This window comes from Nansenia antarctica, assembly GCF_963989245.1.
Source record: "Nansenia antarctica genome assembly, chromosome: 14".
Classification (NCBI taxonomy): Eukaryota; Metazoa; Chordata; class Actinopteri; order Argentiniformes; family Microstomatidae; genus Nansenia; species Nansenia antarctica.
The window spans coordinates 14,350,604-14,361,604 of record NC_137684.1 but is presented as its reverse complement, the minus strand read 5'-3'; the positions used below and the strand labels follow the sequence as shown (position 1 = coordinate 14,361,604).

Genomic DNA, 11,001 nt, shown 5'->3' with positions numbered 1-11,001 from the left:
GTCTCTTGACAGTGCAGGGGCACAACCAGTACAGTTGGAGGACCAAGTCTGTCAAAATTAACAATAAATATATAGACACATAAATGAATGTATGAACAAATAAATGAATGAATACACACAGTATAACGAAATACATTTCTATATTTATATATTTATTGTTAATTTTGACAGACTTGGTCCTCCATAACAGTCGGCTACGTGACGTCACTCAACATGGCAACATACTTCAAAGGCGAGGGGAGTGAGGGAGGGAGTCAAGGGAGGGAGGGGGGAGGATGATGGCAGGAATCGAGCTGATGTGTGATGCGATGTTGCGCGAATCATTTCCGAAATGTAAAGTTTGAAAACCGACTGACGTCGTTGAAAGTAATCCGTTGAGATAATAACAATAAAAAAATTATTATAAATATATTTGAAAAAGAAGAGTTATCTAATGGTGAAACGAAAACGACCCTTTCCCTCTAGAAGAGCCTAGCCTACTGTAAATCGATACGTACACCGCCCACTTTCGCGTCGCCAGACAGACAGCATGGCACACGCTGCCTCCCCCTGCGCACCCATTTTATTCGGCCGCTCAGATCCGCCGTCGTCCAGCTGCCTGTCCGTGAACTCGATCTGGTTGATGACACAACCGCGTTAACCGAACCTTTCTCGAACAAACACACAACCCCCCTTCACATTAACCCAAAGTTGTCTTCGAATAACCGTGTGATGGCATCTTTATTCTGTGTTCAGCCTATTCAGTTGCGCCGCTTCGCATCACAGACAGTCCACCTCTCAACACCATTGCGCACGAAGTTCAAAGTTCCAGTTTTAAACAACACTTCTTCACCGAATGAGACTTCCCGTTTGATCTTTCTATCGTGTGTGTTTTTGGGGTGATAAATCTGATAAATCTCGTGTTGACGAAGCGATCGCCAGCCGCGTGTTTGAGAGCGCACTCCGGCACGGGTGGGCGTGAGAGGGGTCCAAGTTGGCCAGTGTTTCTCCTCCATCAGTAGGCTCATTTCAGGACAAGGAAGTGGGCTTTAGTGGACCTGACAATGACAACTACACCGATGTATCGAGCAGCCTAGAACACTGACAATGAAAGGAAAAATAAACACCAAATTGCACCAATACGTGCAATACACGCGTAAAGGCTTTTAATTTCACAAACCGAATCACGCCGATTATATAAGTTTCTATATTGGTAGGATGCGAATGGTCTCCTTCATTTAGAAGACTTTCACCTGGCAGAAGTCATACAAAATAACGCTATTAGGTTATTAAATTCTTCTTAAATTATTAGTCAAAGTAACAAATGTATTTTATCATAATGAGCAGTACAAAAAAAACTAAAAATGTAGGTATATACTGTAACCAGATATCGCTGTTTATCTGGCTGAGAAATGTGTTGTTAATTGTTCACCTTCCCAAGCAACCACGACTCGGAGCTTGTGTAGAATTACAGTCGAAAACAGAGACACCAAAAAGCTTGGATTTTTTTCAGAAGACTTCAACGATTGCAAAGCAAATTCTTACCTTTTGCAAGTATGTAGTAGTTGATACAAAGTCGCCTAATAGCCTCGGAAACGCGTCGTTACAATGTAACAATCCTCCAAAGCCAAAGCCAGCAGTATCACAACCCCGCGTCTCTTGTTGATGTCTCGGTCGCTGTGTATGGGACTGGAGAGTTGTGAACACAGTGCGCATGCGCGTCATTCACGCCTCCATTTTCAGATTTTCTTCAATCAAACTGTTTTACATAAACGACTGATGACGTCTCAGTGCGTCTGCACTCTGCTGGCCATATAAGGATGGGAATATGCGCGGGAACGGGGGGCTCGGCTCTGGTTGCTATGGCACATTGGAGAATGTAAGCAAAGAGGCGGAGCCTAAAATCACTTTACTATGGACCGACAGATGGCTCGTCTGGGCGACACAGCGAGAGAGAGTCGCATTGTTAAATGACTTCGCTTGAGTAGACGCTATGGTAAACAAATGTGACAAATCCGTGACAAAACGTACTTCGACAGGCCTACACTTAGTCTAGAATATTGGTTGGCCACCTACCTGTGTAATTTGCTATTTTTCGATTAGATTAAGTAATCATCTCACGGTCAATGCCTATGCGCAAAAATAAATTACTTTATCCAAACTAGCCCACTCCTTTAAATCAAATGCAACAATTGCGCACCACATAAAACGAAACGTCAGTTTGCACTTTCAACATATACTTTAATCTTTAACAACACAATTCATTAATATGGGAAACAACATTATTGCTCATCCTAATTGAGATAAGAGACCGTATAGGTTTGACAGTGAGGATAGTGCTTGCGGGACAGTGCGCGAGACAGCATTTTCAACCATCTAGTTGTTTAAACAAAAAAACAAAAATACAATATCAATATAATATCAAGCTTGTTTCTCAACAAGACCCTGTAGGTTATACAATGTCTCACCTAGCAAATGTAACTTCAAGAAACAACATAACATTTAAATCACACAATTATGTCAACGACAGCTGAATATGTTAAATGTTTTACACTGGTAGTTTGAAAACATATCTTGTTTTGAATAAATAAAAACATAAGTCTGTAAATTGCAATACTGCTTGACTGATGGGACAGAACATTGACAAAGACATAATTAAAATAAACATTTACAGAGAAAAGGTCTTAGGTAACATTTTAACACTGAAGCTGAATAACAAAAACAAAATCAGATTTGACACAAGTCCATTTTTAGGATTTCACATAAACAGTATTTTGTCAGGAAAACAAAACAACAATGTAATACTAGGAAAGGTGACTCAAACAATATGATATACACGTAAGACATCAAACAAACATTATGCCACAGCCTTAAAGGGTAAATATGACCAGGCGCCAGCTGAATGGAACATGTAAGGACAGAAATGTACTGCAATCCGTTCAATTATATTCTCTTAAAAGGTAGTAAGTAAGTAACTCTCCTTAATCTCCGTTACTTCCCAGAGTCGTCCACTCACAGCGCTCATAGAACACATGACTGGGCTGGAGAGGTGTTGCTCTATCACACCACTGAGAGGAACAGAGAGGCCATGCATGTGGGAGTTTACTGTATATTCCAAGTGCAAGCGTTAACAGCAACAGGACGAGGGGGGTTGTGGTCGGGGGCTCAACAAGCTGAAACATCAACTGGGAGGGAATAACTTTGCCTCCTCATCTCCCACAGGAGACCGAATATCACAGTGTAAACAAGCATAAGAAAACAAACAATATTTCCTCCAGTGGATATATGACATGTACATCAGAGATCATGGCGGTCGGCCTGCTGTTTTCATCTTTCACACGTTGCCAGCGGCCCGTTAGTGAGGTCAGGGTCCCTTCCTGAACCTCGCAAAAGTTGCCCATAGTCACTTCCTTTCTTTTCATGACTGGTTGTCAGTTTGGCCAGGCGAGCTGTTTCTCAATGGTCTAAAGTGACCTCCTAGTCTCCTCTCCTCTCCTTCATCTGCACCGAAATGAAATAACTGATCGAGTGAAAGCCAGTTATGGACTTCTGCCATACTGCTTTACACCTGTCAAGTCTATTCAGATTGGAGCATATGAAGGAGACAACACAAGGGACAGAAGCCACTTCGCACCATTGAGACACGACCCCTAGTGTGCGTTATCAGGTTGTGGAGGGGTAAGACTTCATTATCCCAGTGTCCTTGGCGGTAGGGTTAGAGTTCCACCCCCTTGACTAGGGACTTCTCCAGGGTGATGGCAAACTCCTGGAGGGTGTGAAGGATGCGTGAGAGGGAGTGGACGGCCGTGCGGTCCCGGACCAGAGCCCCCTCCTCGTACATCCTGGCTGTCAGGGGGCACTCGGCCAACAGCGGGAGCCACTGGGGCAGCAGCCGGTCCCTGCAAATGAAACCAGGTCAAGGGTCAAAATCAAGGTTCTGTTGACGTTAACCAATCTGAGGGATTTGGGGAAGGTGAGCTGTAAGAAAACCTCTACCTGAAATAGTTGAATCTGTTTTCATCATACAACACACAAACGTCAATTCTTAACTTCTAAATCATCAGTTAAGACCAGACCTAATTTCCTCAACTGAGTCTCATTGTAAGAGGCATTCCACCAGCAACGCTCCCCTCAGTGTGGCCACCCAATTGCTGCAGGCAGTAGCCTGCCTGAAATAACTGTGATGTAAATAGGTCAGTCTGAGGCCCTCAGAGACCAGTCCTGCTGCAGGACACTGGCACAGGGCTTCAGGGGAGGTAAAGTGTGTCACTTTCACTGACACAACATAGCCACCAAGAGGCAGTGATGTCCCTAGAAGGCATTAGAAGAAGGCTTTACTCTGTAATCAGTGATCGATAAGCGATTGGATGAGTGACAGCTATACGATTCAGTTTGTTTCAGTGAAAGCTTTCAAACTATCCAACCTCTCAAAATCGTTGAAGAGAGTTAAGGGTGCATCTCATCTAGACTATTCCTACAGGGCCCAAGTCAAAGCTGTCGGCAGACTGATATACATATTCATTAGACTGATATACATATTCATGAGGTCAAAAGAAGAGCCGCCATCTCACCTGGCTCCCAGACAGATCAACAGCTGGAACTTGCCCTCCTTGCCGATGTTACGTGGCGAGGCGTTAACCGCATTGACGTAGTGACACAGCGAGTCACACGGCAGGACCAGGGGCGCAGTCGACCCCCGCAGGTCTCCCATCTGATCAGCAGTCTCCATGGAAACCACCGCCTTCTCTGTAGAAGAGAGGAGCAGACAGCGTCAGTCGTGTCTGTCAGGTAGCAGGTTAGAGTGTCACCCACCCCTGGTCCTGGAGACACACAGAGATGCAGGCTCTCGTTCCAGCCCTGCCCTGAGACATCTGATGCCTGGGAATACAGTTTTTTTTTTTTTTAAATCAATTATTTATTGCAAAACAGTACACATGAAAAACTCACATTATTACACCAAACAAAATAAGTGTCTGTCCTGAGTTTTATTTTTCCACCCCCCACTATAAACACATGAGTAACCCCCCCCCCCCCCCCCCCCCCCCTTGGCGATAACATCCCTTCCACCACCCCCCCCCCCCCCCCCCCCATAGTTCTTCATTACACTATATTTGGTATATCATAAAATCATAATAATACAACAATTACAGGTTACATTCACATACAACACAGCCTACAAACACAGTCACTCCATCAACTCTTTTATCTTATGTATTGCAGAGGTCCATGTTTGAATTGTCTTTTCTTTAGCTCCATGTATTCTGGCTATAGATTGTTCCATGTATAGTATGTCCAGGAAAGACAGCAGCCATTGTTTACGTGTAAGAGTATGTGGAGGAATACAGTATTACTGCTAATCAGGAGCTGATTTGATGAGTCAGATGAAGGAACATCTGCTCACACTGTGGCTCTGAACACTGGTGACCACTGCAGGGTTCTTACAAGTTTCAACAAGTCAGATTTAAGACCTTTTTAGATACCTTTTTTAGACCTCTTTGAATATAATTTTAGACCTTTTCACGACACCATATGATAGCTTTCTGTCATCCTCGAGGTGATGAAATTAGGGATTTCACTGCCATAGAGACAAAAAAGTCTGAAGGATAATTAATATATAATAAATAAGTCCCATAATTACTCAAAGGTAAATGTATTAACATTAACAGTTAACTGTAGAAAGTCACTTCAACGTGAAGAGAACAAAGTGCACAAACGTTTCCTTGCAGGACAAGCTAATCTCGTTTTTAAGACCTACCACCTCATTTCTTAGACCTAATTTAAAAAGGTCCCTTACATTATAAATCGGGTTGCTGGGTTAGGCTTTTTAAGACCGGCGCGGGAACCCTGCCACTGGGTCAGCGGAACAGGGTTTGCCTAAGGGAGGGACACCATCTGACCTAGAGGTCTAGTCTAGTCTATATTCTATATTTGAAATTAAAATAATAATAATAATAATAATACATAAGACTTATATAGCTTTTCTAGACACTCAAAGACGCTTTACAAACTGAAAAGATTGGGTAGTAATAATAAAAAGAAACAAAAGATAAGTAAAATAAAGTATAGGGGTCTAATTCATTTTTAGATTACTAATCTAAGTCTAAGTGTCTTTGTAGGACAATCTACTCTGTATACTGCAATTAGGCTACACCTAGATTTCGGGCGGAGAAGCGGCGAACAAGCAACGCCAGCGTCCTCTCTCAACCGTCATTTTTTGAAAAGCTAAAATTTGATAAGAGATTGAGTTAAATGATATACTACTGTAGTAACAATATTGTGTTCAAAAAAAGAAGAGAAAATGAAAAAATCCACACAGCTGGTGAAACCATAGGTTGACTGTCTGGTATTAAGAGTCATCTGAAGGGGACAGGGTTTACTAGAGGCGTTACCATGTTGTGCCACAGACATAATAAAGAAGGCTTGGGGATGTTGGTGAAATCTGCCGCTAGGTGGAGACAGATGGCCTGGTATTAGCACACACCCACTCAGCACACCCACCCACCCACCCACCCACCCACCCACACACACACACACACATACACACACACACTTACCGACAAAGTCCCACACAAACACGCTCCTCTGGAAGAGACTTGACTTGAACCCGTGGAGGAGGAACTGTTCCAGGGAGCACACCAGCCCCCCCTCCCCACACAGCAGGGCAGTCAGGTTCCCCCTCTGGGAGAGGAGCACAGGCAGGGAGGGGGGGAGGCAGGGAGGAGGGGGGGAGGCAGGGAGGAGGGGGGGGGGGAGGAGAGGGGGGGAGGCAGGGAGACAGGGAGAGGGGGAGACAGGGAGAGGGGTCACAACACAGGCAGGGAGAGGGGGAGGGGGGTCACAACACCGGCGGGGGAGAGGGGGAGGGGGGTCACACAATCATCAGTCCAGGACAACAGGGTCAACATTAGAATAATGAAACACATGACATTCACTTTAGAACCATAGAGAGGCCTCTACAGAGTTCAAACTCTGTTTGATATGGAACTTTAATGGGTGCTATGTTTGTACAGGGTTAGGTTCCATAACAACTTGATTTCACTGAGGAAACCAATTAGAATGCTATTGACACGGAACGTTGGACATGGAGGACAGTTCTCTGTCGATAAATGACGAATTAACTCGTTTATTCACGCTTTTAATTAATTGTTGTACACATGTTGTGCTACAGTAGAGGGGCTGAACTATAGCGGTAAGACAGCAAACTCAAACACAGAAACCTTCTTCCACTATTAAGTGTTCTTTTCCTCTGTGTGACTTCCCATCGCTTAAATCCGTTCCATGTCTTATTAAACGCACTCTTCACCCAAAGCAGTGAGTACTTCCTCTGGTGCACAATTACATTTTTAAGTACTTTCTTCCCCCATTTTCTCAGTTTCCAATTAAGTATTGCGTAAGAGTCCATCTATTAAAGCTGAAGGGCTAAGTGCATTGTCCTAAGCAGGACTCTAAGTAGCACCAATAAAAAAAAACGTAATTACAATTACAGTCACTAGAGGCCCATTGAGACGCCACTGTGATTCCTACATTTTCCAAAAGTCTTTTGATGTGGGTTCAGACCAGGACAGGAAGAGAAGCCAGACGCATTTTCAGCTGTGTCATTGTACCAGACAGATCTTAAACCACACGGCTGATCCAACACCTCTGTGTCTGGAGGTTAACACTGGCAGACACTCCTCTGTAGAGATTTTCCCTCTCTGCTTTGCTTCTCCTCTGCACTTAACAGATGGACTCTAGCCCGGACACACGGACACACGGACACACGGACATGGGTACAACCCAACACAGACACAGACATCAAACAAACACAAACACCTACCTCCTGTTCTTGTTTGTGGAAGTGTTTGACGAGGTTATTGACCGCTTCCCTCATGTCCTCCTGCACCTCCACAGAGGTCAGTCCTGAGAGGAGGACAGAAGGTGTGAGACAGAGGAGGAGGAGAGGAGAGAGGGATAGGAGGAGGAGGAGGAGGAGAGGAGAGAGGGATAGGAGGAGAAGGAGGAGGAGAGGAGAGAGGGATTCACGTCGAGCAAAAGGATGGGGGTGAGAAGAAGGATGAGGAATTCAGGAGAAGGAACAAAGGATGTGAAAGGTGCCCCCCCCCCCCCCCCCCCCCCCCCCCCCCCCCTTCCTTACTGTTGCTGCGCCCCCCTAACGACGCCAGCACTGAGAGGCTGCTCTGAGGGGAGGAGGCCTGCTCGGGGGGCGACCCCGCCCACCTCCCGCCGTCCTCATCTCCTCCATACGACACCAGCTGACCAATCAGGACCCTCTCCAGGCTGCCGTCGCCCACGCCCTTCCCCAGCCAGCGGCCGCACGGGAACCTGGGAGGAGGCGGAGAGAGATGTGACCAGTCAGTGGTGTAGTCTAGTCAGTGGTGTAGTCTAGTCTAGTCAGTGGTGTAGTCTAGTGGTTTCTAGTGGTTATGCTGTGGTTTTTCCCTCCCAGCCTCATATCGTTCATTTCGGAAACGCCATCAAAATAAATCTGCGCTCCCTGTCTAACGTTATATATCTAACATTAGATTCAAGATTCAAGATAGCTTTATTGTCTGTCACACAGTGACAGAAATTCTCTGTGCAGCTCAAGAATACAGTTCCACATTAAAAACACACATAGGTCACATACATTAATTAATACATACAATAAAAACAGTCAGACATAGCAGTGTTTATAAAATGTAGTGCCTATTTAAAAAGTCCAGTCATTTAAAAATAATAATGAAAAACAGTGTTATGGTTTAAAAAGCTAAAATGTTGTGGTTTAAAAAAGTAAAACGCGCTTTCTATTTTAAAATGTCCAGGGCGGTGCTTGCAGTTGGGATGAATGATTTGTTAAATGTGTTTTTCCGGGCCAGTGGAATTCTGTAACAGCGGCCTGATGGAAGTGGCTGAAATGATTGATGGGGGGGGTGAGAGGGGTCTTGTGTGATTGGTGTGGCTTTCCTGATTAATGACTGGTTGTATATTTCAGACAGGGGAGTTTGAGGTGATGATTCTGCTTGCCTGATTGACTATACGGGAGAGTTTGGTTTTGTATTTGACAGTGAGGGAGTTGTACCAGGATGTGTTATTGAAGGTGAGAATGGATTCAATGAGTGATCTGTAAACCAGGGTTCAAATGTCCTTGCTGACGTTAAAAGCCCTGAGCTTCCTCAGCAGCTGGAGGCGCTGCTGGGCCTTTTTGTAGACTGAGTCAGTGTGCTGGGAGAAGGACAGAGATGTTATAAGGCTGATCTGTGCATGATAGTGCTGCATTTTGACATATTTCATGTCGCATTTCCCCCCGTTGATGGTGTATGACGCTATAGTCAGTCCCAATGGTCCAAAAGTCAAGTGCTTCGTAACACAGACGGGGTGAATTTGATGAATGAAAGTGTGAAAGTTCTGTCACAAAATGCCGTTACGTACATTTTAAAGTGGGTATACGGAAATCCTTGACCTTTCCTAGTGGGTATACGGCGTAGTCCTGCGTATCACGTAGACCAGGGGTCGGCAATAGGCGGCCCGTGGGCCATTGCTGGCCCGTCACCAATAATATTTGGCCCAGCAGATTATTTTGAGAATCCACTTTTTTTTTCTTTTTTTTTTTTTTACAATATCGGACCGACAGTCCAACACCGCGCCTATAATGTCCGAATAGAGAATCTACCTCCACCTGAATAATGCGTATTGTACTTGTATCCATGTTGAGGGGTGTTGAGGGGTGCACCGAAGCGCACTGACGCTGAACCCCTCATAGTGAATCATAAGTAGGTGGACAAGGCGTGGTGCTGAAATAGCCAACATGCGGTGTGTGGTTTGAAAAAAATAACATCAGCTCATTAAATCATTCAAACGTAATGTTTACGTATGTGACTGCAACACACATATGAACAGTAACAAAGCAAATTCTGTTTAATTTTCTGAAAAACATTGACAACAAAATCGGCGCAAAGTGGTGGTAGGCCTATGCTCCTGAAACGACAGAGCAAACGCGCTATTAGGGATAATAAGTACAATGAGCCATTCATTCAAAATATACAAAATACAATTAGGTTATTAAATACAATAACGACAGGCTTGGTACTCACTTAATGTGAAAAGTGGCATCTCCCATCGGTCACTATTTGCTTGATATCTGGTGATATTGACGTCACTTTAATCCGCAGGCAGTTTATTTTTATTTTTATGCATCAATCGATTCCTCTCGTGCGTCTTTATCACATTCATTGACGAAAAGGACGACTTGTATAGAAAGGGAACATCGTGAGCACGGAAGATGTGAGTCTCACAACGGCTCTGCATTGATGAAACCAGGTAGGATGAACGTATAGTTCGCTGTCCATTCCTCTTTAAATGCCCTGTTTCCACCGTCAACTTTCCTCTTTAGACCTTTGGAGAGTAACATGATGTTTCTCTTGCTAGCAGGTTAACTGTTTAGCTAACTTCACCCGGCACGCAAACAACCAATCCAATAATAAATAATGTGACCTTGTCTGGGAGGAGGGGGGAATAATTCAGAATAAAACGATGTTAAATAATTATTAGAATAAGTTAGGCTGCGATACATCGTCAGTCCACATATTTATTATTCAAAACTATGGAAAAGGGTGAAACTACGTTTCAACGTTGTTGAGAATCACAACACAAACTTGCTAGTCAAGCCTAATACTGCAACGTAATGGATTGGACTGCTACCTAGTTAACTAGAACACTACTTTACATTGTTAGCAGGCTCACAAAACAAGCTGTGTTAGTTGACTAGCGATGTGCATTTTTCGAAAGAAAAGTCAAAGCATTAGAACGTGTCACATTTTTTAACAATCAATTACTTAAATTAGCCTTTGATTATGTTCTGGCCCGCCATCTAGTGGCTCAAACTAATTGCCTAATTGCCGACCCCTGACGTAGACTATACCACTGGGGGGGACAGTTGAGCTCAGGGAGAGCATTTACATTTACATTTACATTTTTGGCATTTAGCCTTATTCCAAAGCGACTTACAATCAATACATTTGACTAAGCAAGTCAATCATCAAGCCA

The 11,001-nt window shown here is 44.1% G+C and overlaps 1 protein-coding gene across 1 annotated transcript in view; it reads right to left on the bottom strand.

Annotated features, from left to right (window-relative positions):
* Positions 1 to 3,694: 3,694 nt before the first annotated feature.
* The window catches only part of LOC308170206 (DENN domain-containing protein 5B-like), a gene marked incomplete at both ends in the record, with an annotated part of 32,417 nt that continues 25,110 nt past the window's right edge, over positions 3,695 to 11,001 (bottom strand). Inside the window, 5 exons of the mRNA XM_080544967.1 lie at positions 3,695 to 3,878; positions 4,551 to 4,725; positions 6,534 to 6,657; positions 7,796 to 7,878; positions 8,114 to 8,301. Coding sequence (XP_080401093.1) covers positions 3,695 to 3,878; positions 4,551 to 4,725; positions 6,534 to 6,657; positions 7,796 to 7,878; positions 8,114 to 8,301 — 754 coding nt within the window. The remainder of the gene's footprint in view (positions 3,879 to 4,550; positions 4,726 to 6,533; positions 6,658 to 7,795; positions 7,879 to 8,113; positions 8,302 to 11,001) is intronic.